Source organism: Cimex lectularius, unplaced genomic scaffold (genome assembly GCF_000648675.2).
Source record: "Cimex lectularius strain Harlan isolate CLEC.00 unplaced genomic scaffold, Clec_2.1 scaffold4, whole genome shotgun sequence".
Taxonomy (NCBI): domain Eukaryota; kingdom Metazoa; phylum Arthropoda; class Insecta; order Hemiptera; family Cimicidae; genus Cimex; species Cimex lectularius.
This window is the reverse complement of record NW_019392723.1, coordinates 1,937,983-1,956,151: the sequence shown is the minus strand read 5'-3', so window position 1 is coordinate 1,956,151 and position 18,169 is coordinate 1,937,983. Positions and strand designations below refer to the sequence as shown.

The following is an 18,169-nucleotide window of genomic DNA, read 5'->3' as shown; positions in this document are numbered from 1 at the left end:
AGACATAATAAAGAAAATAAGTGGGAAATCTTGATCATCAGACCGACAAAGAACGCATACCTTTTTTTCTTCAAATTCAGGAACTACTGGTTTAACATTATCGGGTTAATTATTTTATGTTTAAAAATGTACAAATTTTATACAAATGGTGTAAAATTCTATCATATCTACAATTGTATTAATTCATAGTTCTCGTTACTAATTTACAATTTGTTTTACTTAAAAGGCTTCTTACAAGTCGGGTTGGTTTTCTTTCAACACCTACTTAAACTAATGTAAACAGAAAATGAACAAAAATGCAAACAAAACTAAAGAAAATCATAATTTAAATATCAATTGACATTTTATATTTAAACATTACAGTTAAATACATCAAATAAATTGAAACAAAAATGTGTAATGAGAGGACTAAATAACTGATCAAGATTTCATTCCCGTTCAATTTTTTTTATTATTAAAAACTCAAGTAAATATTGGAAAGCCCCCGCACACTTTTATAAAAGGAAAAATCTGAAATGTTAATCTGAATAATCGGAAGGATTGCCTGCTTAATTAGCTGTCTAAATTTTAAGCTTTCACTTCACTTAAGTTATGCAGAGAAGAAAGATAAATTGTGATATCATTCTTAATAGTTGTGTTTAATGAAATAATTCTATTCTACTTATATAAAGGCACCAAACCTAAAATACTGCCTTATACACATTTTCTATTTAACAATTTTTTCTTTTTCTACAAAATTTCTGTATATACATGAATAAACATTAATTGTATGATTTTTACTTTTATCAGGACTGAAATTAGTACCAATGATATTTTTTATCTTTTTTGAAATGGCATATAACAACAATTCATATATTTTACATTTGAATTAACATAATTCAAAAAACACTATTATTAACACAAATTGTATTCATAATTGTTCGATACTGCTTTCGTTTGAGGCTGTTTTTTTATTTATTAAATATATTTTAGTTAGTTAAGGATCTTCGTTTATTACTGAGGAACATCCTCAAAAATAGGCCAAAGAAGTGATTCGAACAAACAAAATGGCGTACTTTCGTATTATTTATATCATACAAATATATTTATATTTACTCAATATGCTTTTTTTGTCATATCAACATGAATGATCACCCTCAATATCTATAACAATCTTGTTTATTAATACGTAAATATAACTAGTAAACGAAATCACATTTTTGTACGCAAAAACAATTCAAATTCAAAAAATGGTAATGAATTTTTATTTTTCACTTATAATCTTTTAATGAGTTTTAGTGAATTTTTCTTGATCATTTTATTTAGTACAAAAGTACTATAACTAACAAGGTTTACGATGATAACTAATGGATTTTCCTTTGATGGCACAGGAATCGTTGTAATCGGTTCTACCATGAAATTTGGTATTCAGGGTATTGAATCGGATCCTGTTATTAATATTACTCTTGTATTGAGCAAATATAATATATTTCATTATGATAAATTCACGATTTCTAGAATACATCATCTAGGCCTTGCTTGGTCTAAAAATATCACAAATTCACTCGAGCAAATAAAAAATCCATTACATCTACATTTTTAAAACAAAAATAACTAGGCACTTCCAATGTACAAAAGAAATTTTTGAGACTCCCCGTAGTCTAGCTATCAAACAAGGTAATTGGTCTTTTTAAATGCTAAAATATAGAAAAGGCTGAATTCTTATTTCATGGATACCTACATATACATATACATATACATATACATATGCATATGCACATAAATATACATTACATATACATATATGAGTTTATAGTTAAATATAGTGGAAATAATATTTGTTAATTTAAGACTATTTGTTATTACAATTTTTTTTCATCACATCCAATTTTGGTAGTGCACCTAATGTGCATTGAAAGATTGAATCAAATTTGCAGTAATTTTTCTTGTCTTTTTTTTTCTTCTTTTGTTGTTGAAACTGCAGACTACTATTATAAATCATTTCCATTTCATTATCCATAATAATTCTTGTAGAATTTATACCTCAGTGGATTTTTTACATTTAGAAGTTCAATAATATTTTGTTCATCTCAAAAATATTTTATTCATATTCTAATTTTAAGTTTAATTTTCAATAAACGTGTTAAAATTTGAATAAATGTTCCAAAATAAATTTACCAATACCATGAATTTGTATTTTTTTTAAACTTTTAAACGTACTTATTTTTCTATATAATAGAGAACAAAATTTGTTTTCTATTGTAAATACCAGTTATCCACATATTATCAATCAATAATAACCTATCTTTGTTTTACATTACTTATATACACTTTTTTAAATTTAATACTTACTTATTTTACTTTTTACTCATTCAACAAGTTTCTCTATTTACGACATATAAAATTGCGTGTTATTATTGCTTATTGAATTTAGGTAGGAATACCAAACTATTCTCGCCAAAATGGAGATATTTTCTACAATGAGGACAGTAAGAACTGGTTTATGAGTACAATTATACTGTAGATACAAATTGTTTTAGAAAAGTATGTTTTTATATTGATACACACAGTAATTGCTATTAAGTGACAATTAAACCTGAGCATCCATTTATAAATTAATTAAATATATCATTTCAAATTATTTGTCTGTTAACAACTATATACAATGAAATTTTTAATAAATTCAAATCAGGGTTTTTAAAGTTCAACATTTGAATAAAGAAAGTACCAAAATCTATTCTTTAAGCAATAAATTAAAAATTCTGGACTATAATAAACAATAGCTACCGTAAACAACAATTAACAACAATATGGAAGAAATTATGACACTATAGTAGTATACACTTACATTATTCTTCACTGGTTATGAAATTATGTTATCCCACCTTGCATACCCATTAAGTAGGAAGAACATTTAAGGCTAATTTTGAATTGAAATATCGCACATGGGTATGAGCCGAGCAGTCGTCATAAACATCATTTCATAAAAATATACAATAAAAACAATTCAATTAAACAAAGTAAAGCAATGCAAGTGTATATCTTCATAGTGATAGGACATTGCATGTGATCACAGCCTGTTGGTGCTAGTAAGCTAACTACAAAAAATGCTTACACGCATTTTACAGTACATTAATGCCTTGACAACTTGTAATTAATAAAAAATTAAATATATTAAAAAATTAACCATATACTATATTCTATAAACAGTGCTACAGTGGCAAACAAAACAAAACAAAAACGATGTTTCTTTATTTTTCCTTTTAAACATTTGAAGCTTAATCAAATCTGGTTTCTTTTAAATTTTATAAAATAAGTATATGTTTATTTTTAACACACAATTATAATGTTGTATTATTTGCCATATACATTTTTTTTAACATTTTAATTTTAGTCTGGGAAATTTGGGAAGAATTTTTATTTGATTAACTTATTGTCGGCTTGTGAAACTTTTTTTTAATACTATTATTTATGAATATATTAAATCTACATTTTCTTCCTAAGACATTGGCTTTTTTAAAATTTTATTTGAAAAATAATTTTTTTTTGCCAGAAGAAGGGTATAAGTGGCTACAGGCTTCGACTACCGATTTATATATTATAATAATTATACATTAATTGGAAAGATAAGGCCTTTTATTTTTAAATGTAGTCTATGTTAAAAATGAGCATACATTTTTTTAAAATGTGTTTGTCCAACATTAAAGGATGAATTTGTAAAACATTAACCATTTTAAAAAAATAACAAAATTATTTATTACAAAAACTAACTAACTATTGTTAGCAATTGCTGAAGGACGGCCACAGAATCAAATAATGCACAAAACTGAAACTGATCATTATTTAAAAAGTACAGGAAATTATTTAAAATTATATAAGGCTAAGTAAATTATTCTAACTAATAGCACCAAATATTTTATTTTATAGACAAAATGCTCGCATAAATTTAAATGTCACTGGGTTATATGTCTTACTTAAATTGACAATTTTGTCGTATATTTTACAATTGAATTCTAAATACTAATCGATGGTTTTATGTAGTTAAGTCATTTAGTTGTTATAGAGAAGTGCTTTTCTGTAAACTTATATTATTATATAATGGAGTAGAATATAAGTTATTAAAGCCTAACCATGAGAATTGTTTTTTTTATTCAAAAAATTACATATTAGTTTGTAATTGTACAGAAAAAACTGTATAGGCAAGAGATAATAGGAGATATAATATGATAATTCTGTTTTATTAATTAAGTAAAGTTAGTGTATATGAAATAGAAGCTTAAAATATAAATATATTCAAGAATAAAGTGTGATTTTGATTTGCAAAAGTGCAAATTTACTGCAATTATGTCGACAAACATTATCAAATTAACAATGGAGAACCCCCTTTTCACCTTTATTTTATTTATTTATTTTTTTAACTTATATTTCTTTTTAGCCCAATTTTTAAGGTGAATTTCAGAGGGAATTATTTCCCACAAAGTCAATAATATTTTTTTATGAATAAATCGATTCATTAAAGTATGATTTAAAAGTCAATAATATTCTTTTATGAATAAATTGATTCATTGATCTATCATTGCTATTGCAAGATTTATTTTAAAGTTTTAATATTCAATGAATACAACTTTTCTAACGTTATGTGCTTGTTAGCATTCTATAAGTCTACATATTATAGAAATATTGAATATTTCACTGGTTCCTCAGGTGTTTTTTTCCTCCCAACTTCAAACTACGCTTCAATATAAGAAAAAACACTCATGTTTCTTTCATTTTTTAAATATATAATATTCTAATATGTAGATTTAATATATTAATGCTCATTTCTAACACGACGAAAAACTTGTCAAAATGCGTTTAAACTTTTGTCAACAATTTTATAACGAAATAGTTTAAAGATAGATTCAATACATTTACGAGGGTGATTAACAAACTTACTTTTAGCTAATGATTTAACTATTTGGTGTTATCTTCTAATTATACTTATTTGTATTTTTAAATAATAAATTTCTAGATGTCAAGCCTTTTTCAAATTCTAAAACAATTTATTGGTTTCACACTCATAAAACCTTTTAATATTATTAGTATAATATCAATATTTTTAAACTGCGTTGTAACTACATGAACTTAGTTTAAATCAAATGGTTGAATATGGCGCAATAAGTGCAAGATATGTATGTAGATATGTGTATGTCTAACCATTGTTTACATACTATATATTTCTAAATCATACTTAATTGTTAAATCCATGCATTTTAATTATCCAGCTGCTTTAGTTAATAAAAGGTAAAATAGATCAGATTATATAGTACATAACCAACACTAAATCTACCTACAGAGATCTATTTTTAAAAGATTTTTTAAATAATTTTTGTAGTGTTTGTTGTTGTTTTTTTTTTGTTTTTTTTTGTGTTTTGTTTTTGTGTAAGGCGTAATATTTATTGTTGTGACATTTTAATTTAGGTTTAAGCAAAGTAGCAATTAATTTGCCCTCTCGTTTTTAAAATTAGTATGAAAACAAAATTATATACTTTCATGTAGAAGATATTGTCCACAGATTTTTACATTTATCTTTATATTGTCTCAGAACATAGTTGATATCCTAGAATTGCTTCGGAAAAAAAAAGAATAAAAATGCAATTTCCGAAGCAGATATACTTTGAACAATAAACTGTAATTCCGTACTTTAGTATACCATTTGTAGAAAATAATATAACAAATGAAAATCTTAACAATATGTCAAATTAATTCGTAGTCTAAAAGTCAATTAGGAACAGTTCGTTTCAAATGCCAACATTTTTGTGCATTCAAGAAAACTTAGCCGTAAACATTACAATGAATTAGCTTTGTTTAAAAATACATACAATACAGTTCATATTTTTAACAACATTAAATCTTTAACAATTATTATTTGATTAACCAACATCATTCAGTCAAAACCTTTATCTTATAAATAACAATTTTTTTGTATTTTTAAAAGCCTATATAAATAACTGAAAAACAATGTAAAAATCATTACTGGATTGTCACCAGAATAACAACTGAACTATTTGAGAAATATATATTTTATATACTTTTTTTTCAAGCGAAAACTAATTGTCCTTTTAACTAAACTAATCTTTGGTGTTCATAGAACAGTGGTATAAAAAAAAGTTTATAAGATATGCAAGTCTCAAAATATGTTATTCGATACGTGACGTTAACATTTTTGCAGACGGCAATAAAAACATTTGATATCATGTGATATGAATTACTACTACATATTCTGACCAAAATGAGCCCGCTCAAAAAAACAAAATTAAAAGCAGATTTGTACCTTATTTTATGCAAACTGAATTTTATTATTTGTACATTCTTTTTTGCATCTTTTTTCTAATAACAAATTTTAAACTGGACAAGATATCACATCGTATTCGAATAGCAGTGACACTGTAACAAATGCAAAATAAAGCAAAAACATGGTGAAACCCAGGCCCTTATTCATTTTCCAATGGAAGCAAGCAATGGACATTATAACAAATATGAGCATGAAAAATAGTATTGCTATTGAACAGACCATTCCCATGCTGTTCACCAACACTGGTTTTCCTTTGATGATTCCATACAGTAGCCACGGAACTGGAAGCCTAAAACAAAACAATTTTAGAGTTTTTGTTTTGAAAAAGTGGTAAAATTTTGATATAAAATGATTCAAGACTTGGTAGAACATTTAAAGCAATAGCTAAAATCAATAAAATTATAACTTTATAATAAAGTTTAAAAAACTTAGCGGGAAAGAAAATTTTTTGATTACACACTAAATAACAACACATACAGTAATTATAAAATTGACAGTTACTTAATACCTCCTACCAAAATATTTGTATCAATACTAATTGAAAAACCATTCAATATAATAAAAAAAAAAATTGTAAGTATGTCGTGTTCGAATGCAGGGCCGCTGGATTGGAACCCGGGACCTTTGCCTTACAGTGATGAGCGCCGTGTCAAAGACTAAACCTTGCAGCCACCGACGCCCCCCATTCAATATTATTATCGAAAGGAGAGCAAAATGGAAAAATAAAACAAAAGACGAAAAACCTGGAGTCCTTTTATGATATTGGGTCTAATTATTAAATTGCTACAGATTCAAGATCACAATGATTAAGATTAAAAACAAAATATGCAATAACATCCTTTATTATTTCAGTGTTAACAAACTATTATACAAAAAAATGAGCATGAAGACAACTTACATTAATTTTGAATGGATGTTGCAACATCGGTACCTTGGGTGTTGACGAGCTTCTTAATACTCAACCAAAAAGGACTAACGATTCTAACGATTGTACTGGAGGTACATAAGCCAGAAGGCTGCAGTGCCTGGGGAACACAAGCCCCGCTTCCCGGCATCCAACGATTGTACTGAAACTTTTTTTAGGGATGGTCTTTTCCATATTTCACACTTCGTGCGAAGAGGGCTTACCATCGGCGTTCCACCGGACCTGTTATGCCCCCCCCCCCAATAATGTCGTCGCGGAACCGAACAAGAAGATTCACTCGGCAACCAGAACAGGTAGTTGGCGTTGGCAAAGGGTCTGCTGAGATGTTATTGTTACGCTGCGTTGCCGTTGGAAGGGATATTGTAGAAGTCTGCTCTTCTTCGGATAGCATGTACGCTGGCTTCAGTCTGATGACGATAGGTGAGCCTTAAGTGCTGCCTTTAAAGTACGATGCCAGCGATCAACTGCTATTGATGTCATGAAATGATTTGGACTTAATATGTTTTGTCGAGGCTCTCTTTTTAGCAAATATATCTGCTGCCTAGTTGCCTGAAATTCCCTAAGCAATTAGATTTATGCTTTTTGGCGATCCCCCTTTTTTAAGGACATTTAAGCACTTCCAGACATGTTTTGAGTTGAACTCTAAGGTGGAGGAGGATCTCAAGGAGAGCCTTTGGAGCAACTTGACTACTTGAAAGCTATTTTTACACCCTTGAAATGATTATTATTTATTTTATGTTCAAATGTTTCTACGGCTAGCAGTTCGGCTTGAAAGCGCTGGTGTTGAGAACCATAGGTGTTCATTATTAGGCCAATTTATACCCTATACCCGCACCATTTCTACCTTTGAGCCCTCTGTATACCATAGAACCAATAACTATATTTTCACTTACAATTTTTACACAATGAGTTCACTGAATATATTCAAATACTGCAGGCACATTTTGCTGTAATAAAGTATGATGAAATATACCTACCCAACTGTAACATCAAAAATATTACTTCCTACTGAGGAGGAAACGGCCATATCGCCGAACCCTTTTCTCGCTACAATCACACTGGTTATCAGATCGGGAATCGATGTGCCAGCGGCAAGAAAAGTGAGTCCCATCACCTGAAAGTAAAAGAAACCATTTTTGAATAAGCTAGCCATAAATGGACAAATTATCTGCTCGTACCTCTGGTGGGATGCCTATAGTATCACCTGCCACATTGGCCCACCATACCATAAGATAGGAGTATGCTGCTATCCACACGATGCTTCCAAAGAAAGTTACGAAGAACCACTTTTTACCTATTAAAACATAAATTTTTTAAATTTTATTTTGCTTAATAATCTAAAAAATGAAGTTAATGGTTACCCTTGGCAAGATCAGAATTGTTTAGGCTCTACGGAGAAAAGAAAGCTAATAACACGAAGTACTTTTTTAAAATTAAATTACAAAAGTACAGTGGACAAAAATTGAAGCATTTTGAAGAAAATAATCCAATATTGTAATGGAATAAAATAAACCATGAGAAAAATTATATAAATTATTATATAGATATATTTAGAAACGTAAGATATTAGTTTAACATTTTATGATTATTTGGATACCGTGAGGTGCGGTCTGGTGTGACGTAGGTTTCAGAAAAACATTTTCTTTATCGTGCTGTCGGTTTCGACCTTTATTGAGATCATCTTCAGGGCCTGAGACTTTATAAACGGTCATTTTGCGGTCATCTTTTTCATACAACCGACGAGGCTGGATATCCTGAGGTGACCAGAGGAAAACCAAGGTCCCACGGGTTTGGGCCATACACCGCCGTTTCGCTGGATAGAAATGAGCATTAGCGTCAGTTAATCGTATGTTCTTCACCGTCGTGGTTTAAAATGCATTAGGTTCCAGGGGAACGTGATGTTTTGGTCTTCGACGGATATTTGGGTCCTTCGAGTGATACGGTCCTTGTCTCTACAGCTGTGGCAAAATTCTACCGGCTAAAGGAAAAAAACAGCACAGGTTGATTAAGAACCTTTTGCAAAAAAAAAAAAAAAAATAATACAGCAACTCAGACGCAACTTAAAACAGAAAAAATTGAATTAAAGTGGAACATTTAAAGTAATTCAGTCCACGAACTTATTAACTTATTATAATAGAATTATAACTTTCTCTCGTATTTCCTCCAAATAGATTAATAGTAAATGCTACATTCGGTATTTTGAAGGGAAAGGCAATTTATTGTGATGTGCATCTGTTTTGCCTTTCACAGTACCAATTACAAATACAAATCATGTCTCACGAATCTGTGAGGTCAAATGCGAAAGGACGGATGACGAAATGGCGTGTTATCTGATAATGGGTTACGGCATGGCATTGTTTGGCCAAAAAAAAAATATATATAACACCTATGAATGGTCATATGGAGAAAATCTGACGATATGGCTCGAACGTTTCGGTTGACAAAATTAAACGGCGGATTAGGATTAATTCTAGAATAATTAGATGATCTTATCTTCTTTATAGGCTAGGCTAGTTCTATTAATTAATTTTATTGTCTACGAAAGTGAAATGGTTTTGTTATAAAGGTCGCTTCATCGTTGATATATTTTTTTTAAATTTTAACAATAAAAATCCAATTCTTGTTGTTTGAACACGTAATTAGATAGTGATATTCTGACTTTATTAAATTTAGATTGTATTACAAAAGAAAGACAGCGGGTTTGCTCAGGACACGCATGGAGTGGCCAACTAGGCCAAGGTTCCGTTTTGGTTTACCTCATCGATTTCATTCCATGGGCCAAGTTGATATAAGACTTTTAATATTTCGATTTCGATAACATCGGTGTTCCGAATCGTGATATAAGGATTGGCTTTCATCAAGTTACGCAATCGCGATTGAAGTATTTCATTGGTAATATATAGTCGAAAACATATTGGACTTGTCTATGCATCTTGCTAATGGGCACGAGGATTCAAGAAAAAAAGTAATTTAAACTTTTATTACGTATTTAAAGGTTATTATGCATCAGTCGATTTGGGTTTTTACTTACGATCAGAAAATGAAATACATGTTCGTACTAAATACAATAAGGTATTTTACAAAGGTAAAATAAATACACTCTCAGTAAAGTAAGACACACACACACACACACACACATATACACAAGATCTTTTGAAAAACAAAAAACAATTCGGATTCGTTTTAAGTACCATTCAAAGCCCTCAAATACGATTTTATATAGCAGACAAAAAATAAAAAATATTTGGGCTGAATTATCCATGTCATGTCTCTTCTTTGATGTCAGTTGTTCTAAACTGCTCAAAAATGAATAGAGATATTGCCAATTGTGTTGTATTTACTTTCCCTAGCATTTTTATTTTATTTTTATTATAAATTACATTAAAACTTATTAGAAATTATTATATTTCTTACTGAAGAAAAATTTGATTAAGGGATTTTGATGAAATAATTCCATAATTTTGTTTATTGGATAAAGTAATTTTTTTAAACAATTAATACCCTGTATTATGTCCGTTAGTTAAAACCTCTGTGCACCTGTTAGGCATACTTTTAACAAGGTTGTCACTATTTTCCTAAGGCAATTCACTCCATAGATGTTGCATCGTTGCACTCAGTTTTTGCAAGTCAACTGGTTGCGGATGGTAATGGAAAAACCTCTGCAACGCATCCGATACGTGCTCATGGGAATTGAGATCTGGAAACAATGTGTGAAGGGGCAGATGGGAAATTCCCAGGTTGTCTAAACACTGTTGAACAACTGTCTCTATGTCTGACATTATCAGCCAGAATTCAAAAATCCCTGCCAATGAGATTCCAGGTTAGAGGGATGTATTCCTTGTGTATGTATTCATCGGACTGCTGTGAGGTTGCCTTCAACAATATGAAGTCCAGTTCGTCCTCCAGTGTAAATCCCAGACCCGACCATTACACCGCCCCCTCCAAACTGCACTGAATGGGGCACGAACTGGGGCATTGAACGCATCCATCCCCTATTCTCGGCAGATTTCGGAGCCTGCTATCACTATACAGGCAGAAAAGCGACTCATCAGTAAGCGTAAAAGCATTCGAATTGGTGTTATCTTCTAGGCACTCACTGCACCATATTCTCCTGAGTTGCTGGTAACCGCAGGTCGTCCCAAAGGAGCATACGATGTTAGGCCAGCGATTCGTAATCGTTTGTGTTGATAAAGACCTTGCCAAAACATCTTGTACTTCATTTAGGATCTGGCGGGCACTGTGCAAAAGGTTCCTTCTTGCAGCAGAGACAATATATCTGTCCTCCCTTAGGTTTGTAATGCGCTGAGACCAGGCCTCCTATTGGCACTTCCAGCCTCTCGGAAGACTACGCTCTGAGAAACGCCAACTGCCTCTAAGATATCCACTTCCCGGTGACCTCGATGACTCATTCTCACTATTGAGAACTTCGGTTCAAGATGATGTCTTTCCATGGGTAAAGAGAATACAATTGGATTAAAATGGAGAAAAGGCGAGAATAGGTGTTAGTTTACAAAATGAGTAATCTTCATGTTTACTATTCTTCTTCTTAAATCGGTTATTAAAAATGAAGATGAACATTGGTTTTGGTTTCTATTTTCTATTTTGTTTTTATCTATTGTTTTCTATTGTTCTATTTAATTAAAATTAATAGAATAATAATAAATTACAAATATCCCGATTAATTTTTGAGCAGTTTACATAAAAATTCACTCGTCAGGATTTTATCAACATATTAACAAATTAATCTAAAAAATTAGGAAAAGCTAGGTAGGCAAAAAATCTTTAAAAAACAGCTGTTCCACTTGAAAATTCATAATTCCTCTAGGTTTATCCAAATTCAACATATTTACAACTGTTAGAAAGCTTGTGCCAACAAAGTTTTTATGTCATTATAAGTATGAAAAATGATGTTGAAATTCCCAATCTCCCCAAATGTTTTATTTTATGGCCCCCGTTCTAATTTATTTTCAGAGACCACATGAAATTTATAGATTTATATTTTTGTGAATTTCGAGAAAAAAAAATCGGCGGCATTTGGAAGAAGAAAATTATAATGGAATTTTGTTTTGATTCTGTCAAAAATTTATATTAAGTGATATCTTTAGAGTGCAGAAAACGAATATCAATTTTATTTCATGTAAAAAATGTATATTTTAGTCTATTTTCCGGGGTTGGATTAGATCGGGGTCAATTATTTTTCTCCGATTCTTATTGCTCCACTTAAAAATTCTATTACTATTCTGGATTTTATTCAAAGTACACGTTATTACAACCTTTGTATACAATGAATTGTTCTTCTTTCAGACTACAGTGTTTTATGGCAATATAAGTAAGAAAAATGATGATGAAATCATCAAAAACTACCCAACGTTTCATTTTATATAGCTGATACTATCATATTTACAGGAACCAAGGTTATGCTCTTACATGTATAACGTGTAGTTTATAGATTTCTAAACATACGTAATCTTTCCTGTGGAACAGTCGAGATTTTGAAAGTTATTATTATTTTTGTGAATTTAGAAAAATAATCTGCAACTTTTGGAACGGAAAACTTTTGTTTTGAATTTTTTTACACTTTCTTAATTATATAATTTTCTTCGATCGTTATTACATATATTCTCATGCTATTATATATCATTTTTCTAAACCAAAAATAAGAAAATAATATAGTGGATAGTATTAAATAATATTAGATTAGACAGAAACCAAAAAGCGCTTCTTTTATTATAGTAGGTAAAAATCTTTTCGAAAAATTTGGATTCGTTTTAAGTACCCTTCAAAGTCATTAAATATGATTTTTTATTGCAAAGAAAAAATTAAAATATTTGAGTTGGCTTTTCTGGGGTCAATTTGTTCCCATGTCCAGTGCTCCACATAAAGAGTCTAAAAGTATGGGTTAGTGAAGTTATTTTAAAGTAATCACCATTTTTGAGATTTAAAAAAAAATCGAAAGCATTTGGGAGACGAAAAATTTGTGAAAACAATTATTTTTTGATTTTCCCCAAAAAGTATATTTGGTATTTAAAAAACAGAACAATTCGTATTCGTTTTAAGCACCCTTTAAAACTCTTAAAGATCAATCTTTATGGAAAACAAAAAATATACCCTTTTGGCCTGGATTAGCCCAGGTATTTTTTTTCTCCGGTGTCTTGTCTTTCGGTTCTAAGTATGTAAAATAACGATTAAATCATAAAAAAAAATCCTGAACGTTTTATTTTACATCTCTTGTTCTAATTTATTCACGGAGACCAAGTTTATCCCATTAAGTGTAGATTATGGGGCTCTAAACCCCTTTAGAGTTTCGTGTAACTCAGTGAAGTTGTTTCAAAGTTATAATAATTTTTATGATTATCGAAAAAAATTGGAGGCAAGAAGGTGAAATTTTTTTTTAATTTACCCAAAAATTTGTATTCAGGGGTATTTTGGGTTCGGAAAACGGATATTATCTTTGTATCTTGTTAAAATATTCGTTTTATCTATGTTGCTAAGTCGCTACGAATTTCAACATGGCTTCAGTGATTTTTTTCCTACTAATTCATCAAAGTTTTAAATTAATATCTTATTTTATTAAATATGTTTTTTTTTGTTCGGGGCTTGTTAATAAAATTTTTCTTATGGTTTATTTTATTCTATTTTAATAGGCTATCAAGCTAGTGAATTATTTTCTACAGTGAATTTTTTTAGTTTAGTTTTTCTTCTCTCGATTATGAGCTTGGTATTAGCTTACTTTTCTCCGTTGAGCCTGAACAATTCTGATCTTGCCAAGGGTTGACTCTTTTGCGTTTTCCTCAAATAAATCAACTCTTACATATTAGCTGTTAAAACCGACAATAACCGGAGCAGGGAAAGTACAAGATTAAAAACACTGAAATTACAATAGTTCATTAATTAATGCAATAATTTACCCGATGGGCTTCTTGCGTCTGGCAACGTCAGCCATAGAGGGAAGACTATAGGCGCAACCAAAAGATAGGTGATTCTTTTCCTGGCAGAATCCGGCCAGCCCATGTCTAAAGGTTCTGGTGCGTCATCTTCTACCTGGAATAAAATATTTCGATAAAAAAACAACAAAATACTCAAATTATTTACGAATAGAATTATATGTACAGTTAAAGTTAGGCGGTCTGGCGTCCGACTATTACATCTCATATTAGGATAAAAAACTCAATATATATTAGCCTATTATTTAGTTTCATAAGACAAATTATCATTTTATGAAAATAAAGTGGTTTTTTTTCTAGTATAACCATCTGAGGGTGTAACTGGCCCCGAGATAGGATAGAGGAGGAAGGGTTGAAGTTTTAAAATTCGTGACCAGTTGTCCCGCCGTTGTGTCCGTTTGTACCTGATTAACTTTTAGCGTGCAGATCGGTGATTTACTCCCGGTTCATTCAAATATAAGATTACGACTAGCCTTTATCCGGCGACCCTTTATTCATCAATCTGGACAACTTGAGACTTGTGGCGAGCAAGAAGAAGAGAATTTTAATCGCGATCGGATCGAAGTTAGAAGTTACAAGAAGTTACGCAAAAAAATTTGAAGTAAAATGTGCCGTACAAGATTATCAAGAATATAGTTTTCTCAGAAAACAACGGCCAATTAAAACAGAATCCACAAGGTCCACCGGCGGTGTGTAAAGTTTTATATTAGTTTCATTTTTTTTCTCTGGACTTGATTTAAAGTATGCAGAGAGTCTTTTTTTATTCTTGTTCCTTTCCCCTCTGAAGGAGACCCGTTTATAACGAGTATACTATAAAGTTATTTCAAGAGGCCAAATTTGTAGTTTATGACTGAAGTTCCCATCTATTTCCTGGCTGAAAGCAATTAGAAGGAGGAAGGGACTTAATAAAATACAAATTTTAATTAAAGGCAAACGGGTGTTTTTCTCTTATGCAAGTGTATTTTTCTTTTCGACAGATAAATAGATAAGACACATATCTAACGAATATTAAAAAAAACAAAAAACAGATAGATCAATGGGAGCGAAAAAGAACGAATTCCTTAGTACTATCACAACTTTCGTGTACCTCGCACAATCTTTGCTACTCTTCTCGTTTTCTCTACAACCTTCGTATATTTTCTTTTCTTATTAATTGATTTTGCTGTGGCAAACCCGGGAAGATTTGCTTTAGCGGCTCTCTGCGTTTTTCCATATTTGATCCTCAAACTGCTGAGGCCGAAAGGCGAAATCTGCAAGTAGTTCCCGTTGCCACTCAAGAACTGGAAGAGTCAAAATGAACAAAGAAAATGGTTTTAGCGTAAACTGGTCTGTTTCCACGATGAAGTTTAGCGTCTCTTGGTCACAACCCTGAATATCCGAAAGCTGGTTGCTTATTAACAAGAAAATGGTTTTATTAGACTGGATAAACAAATTTTGTTTGCATGCCCATATTCGGGTCATCGATTTCACGTTATCAGAGAGTGCACGTACTTAGGTTAAATTAGGGTCAGTGTTATGGCCGGATTAGGTAAACTTAAGCAGGGTTAGGGTTAAGTTTAGGAACAGGTTAGAGTTAGGGAAGGGTTATGTTAGGTCAGAATTGTGGTTATAGTTAAGGAACGTTTATGTTAGGTTACCAGGGATAGGAACGGGTCAGCTAAGGGTTTGGGTTTAGGACGGGTTGGGGTAAGTTTCGTTGGGATTAGAGCTAGGGATGAATCAGGTTAGGTTAGCATTAGGGTTTGAGTTAAGAAGGGTTACCTTCCGTAGAGGTAGGTTAGGGTTATTGTCAAGTTAGGAACGGGTTAGATTAGGCTTTGTAGGTTTAGGCTGATGGTTAAGAAACATTAAGTCAGGTTAGATTTAGAACTGGTTAGGTTAGATTTAATCGAATTAAGTTAGGGTAAGCAGGGTTAGGGTTATGTTTAGGAAGGGGTTAAATTGGAGTTACGGCTAGGGAAGGTTTAGGTTAGGTTAGCGGTAGGCGTAGATTTAGAACGGGTTAGGTTAGGTTTAGTAGGATTAAGTTAGGCTAAGTAGGGTTAGGGTTACGTTTAGGAACTGGTTAAATTGGGATTACGATTAGGGAAGATTTAGATTAGGTTGGCGTTAGAATTGGTGTTAGAGACTGATTAGGTTTGGCTAACGGTAGGTTTAGGGACGGTTTAAACTGTTAGATAAGTTTAGGATTAGGGTTAGAGTTAGAATTAGGTTCGTTAGAGTTTGAGCTGGATTAGATTATGTTGGCTAAGGTTAGGATTAGCGTTAGGGTTAGGGTATGTTACGTTGGGTTGGGGTTATGGACGGATAATGTTACTTACCCTTGAATTGAAATGTTTTTCCTTGAAAAAATGAAAAAGTGATCTTTTTGCTTTTTGTATTTAGCTTGTCGAACCAGTATGTCGCACAGTTCCTGGGAAGATAGTTCCTACTCTCAGTTAGTTGTTTTCAACGATCCGGATTTCAAGCTTACAGCTCATCATCAGGTTGAAATCCGGAACTTTGAAAACAACTAACTTTGAGTAGCAACTACCTTTTTAAAACGATTGAACAACACATTCACTCCACCATTTATCATTTCTATAAATTGGTTTGATTTCAGTTTTCTCGTTTTTTTTCTTTCTATAAAGATTCCTGTTTTGTCTATTGTCTCAGTTAATATTTTGGGCCGATTGATGACCCGTTTATTGTGTGTTTTTGTCCTTTATTTTTGCACTTTTGTGATTCAAATAAGGATCTATTTTTCAATAACGTTTGTCCTGGGAGAATTTCACTAGACTCAATCTCACTATTAGGAGGACATTAATACATTTTTGGCCTATTTGGATTTATGGAAGAAGAATCCAGTACTGAATTTGGCGAATAGCCGAAACGCGTCAGACACATCAAAACACCAAGGATAATTAAAAATCTAATTAGGCTTTTACTGCACTCACTTAAAATAAACACACAGAATTTGATTTGAGTTGTAACGTTAAATTAACTAGAGGTAAAAGTCCGCTGTTTGTTTTATTTTTCTCTTGTCAAATACAAACAACAATTTGTTTGAATGTACAAAGTTTTCACTTGTAGGATTGATTCTTTTTTCTTTTGCATTCAGGGAAAAGGGAGTTACTCAGTCAAAGGTAGCTTTGTGGTGGTTTATGTGTTTTGTAGAGTTTGGTCAGGAGTTTGTATTTTGAAACTTGTGTTCGTCGGATTTCGCACAAGTTTCGGTTCAAAAGTACTTCATAGTGTTACTGAATGTGGTGCAAGTGTGCTTTGTTCAGGGGGGTTTGATGTAATTAAATCTGTCGAAGGTATTTATCAACAATGGCGGAGGAATGTTCGAAAATATTTAATTTTGTACATATTCGGCACCGTTTAATTATTACATTTTCTCTTCACAATAACAGGTAAAAATATAACGCGGTGGTTTAACTCTTGTATTTAACAGGAATGTATTGTAACCGATACATTATTGACCTTTCTATATTATCAGTCAGCCGTTTATCAAGGATTTCAAGGTGATGGATATCTGATTGGAACTTTTACAAATGGTGTGAGAATAACGGCCCATTAAAATGTGTGATTTCATTCTGAGCTCTATTTTAATGCTTTGTGTTACCCTTCCATAGAAACAGGTCCCAACATTTGAAGTAGGGCAGTATCGACGCATTCGGCGACGGCGCGGCTGTGCGCACCTTTTCAACATTTCGACTTGGCTCTTTCTCAGTATTAATTGTTTTTAACCTTAGATCATTTTATTACACGGTGCGTTGCAATGGAATGAATTACATGAATTGCAATTCTCTACAACATTTTATAAAATAATATTGCGTTGAAATTGATTTTAATTTTTTTCTTCTTCAAAACTAGCAGCCGTGCCACGAAGACTTAGCGGCAAATAGTTGAATAGCTACCGCCGGAGTGAGGGTTGCGGAAGGTTGTTCACAGGATGTGTAGTAGGGAATCAAAGTATCGATACTGCTATAAACAACGATATCG

At 31.5% G+C, this 18,169-nt stretch overlaps 1 protein-coding gene across 3 annotated transcripts in view; it reads right to left on the bottom strand.

The window, feature by feature from the left end:
• Positions 1–2,182: 2,182 nt before the first annotated feature.
• Positions 2,183–18,169, bottom strand: part of LOC106671976 (sodium/potassium/calcium exchanger Nckx30C) — a 64,123-nt gene continuing 48,136 nt past the window's right edge. For 2 of the 3 annotated variants that reach the window (XM_014403008.2, XM_014403016.2), the window contains exons 4-7: positions 14,147–14,279; positions 8,417–8,532; positions 8,216–8,352; positions 2,183–6,602 (exon numbers count right to left, since the gene is read on the bottom strand). In XM_014403008.2, coding sequence (XP_014258494.1) covers positions 6,362–6,602; positions 8,216–8,352; positions 8,417–8,532; positions 14,147–14,279 — 627 coding nt within the window. In that variant the 3' untranslated portion in view covers positions 2,183–6,361. The remainder of the gene's footprint in view (positions 6,603–8,215; positions 8,353–8,416; positions 8,533–14,146; positions 14,280–18,169) is intronic. The other variant, XM_024226699.1, reaches the window with a different exon arrangement.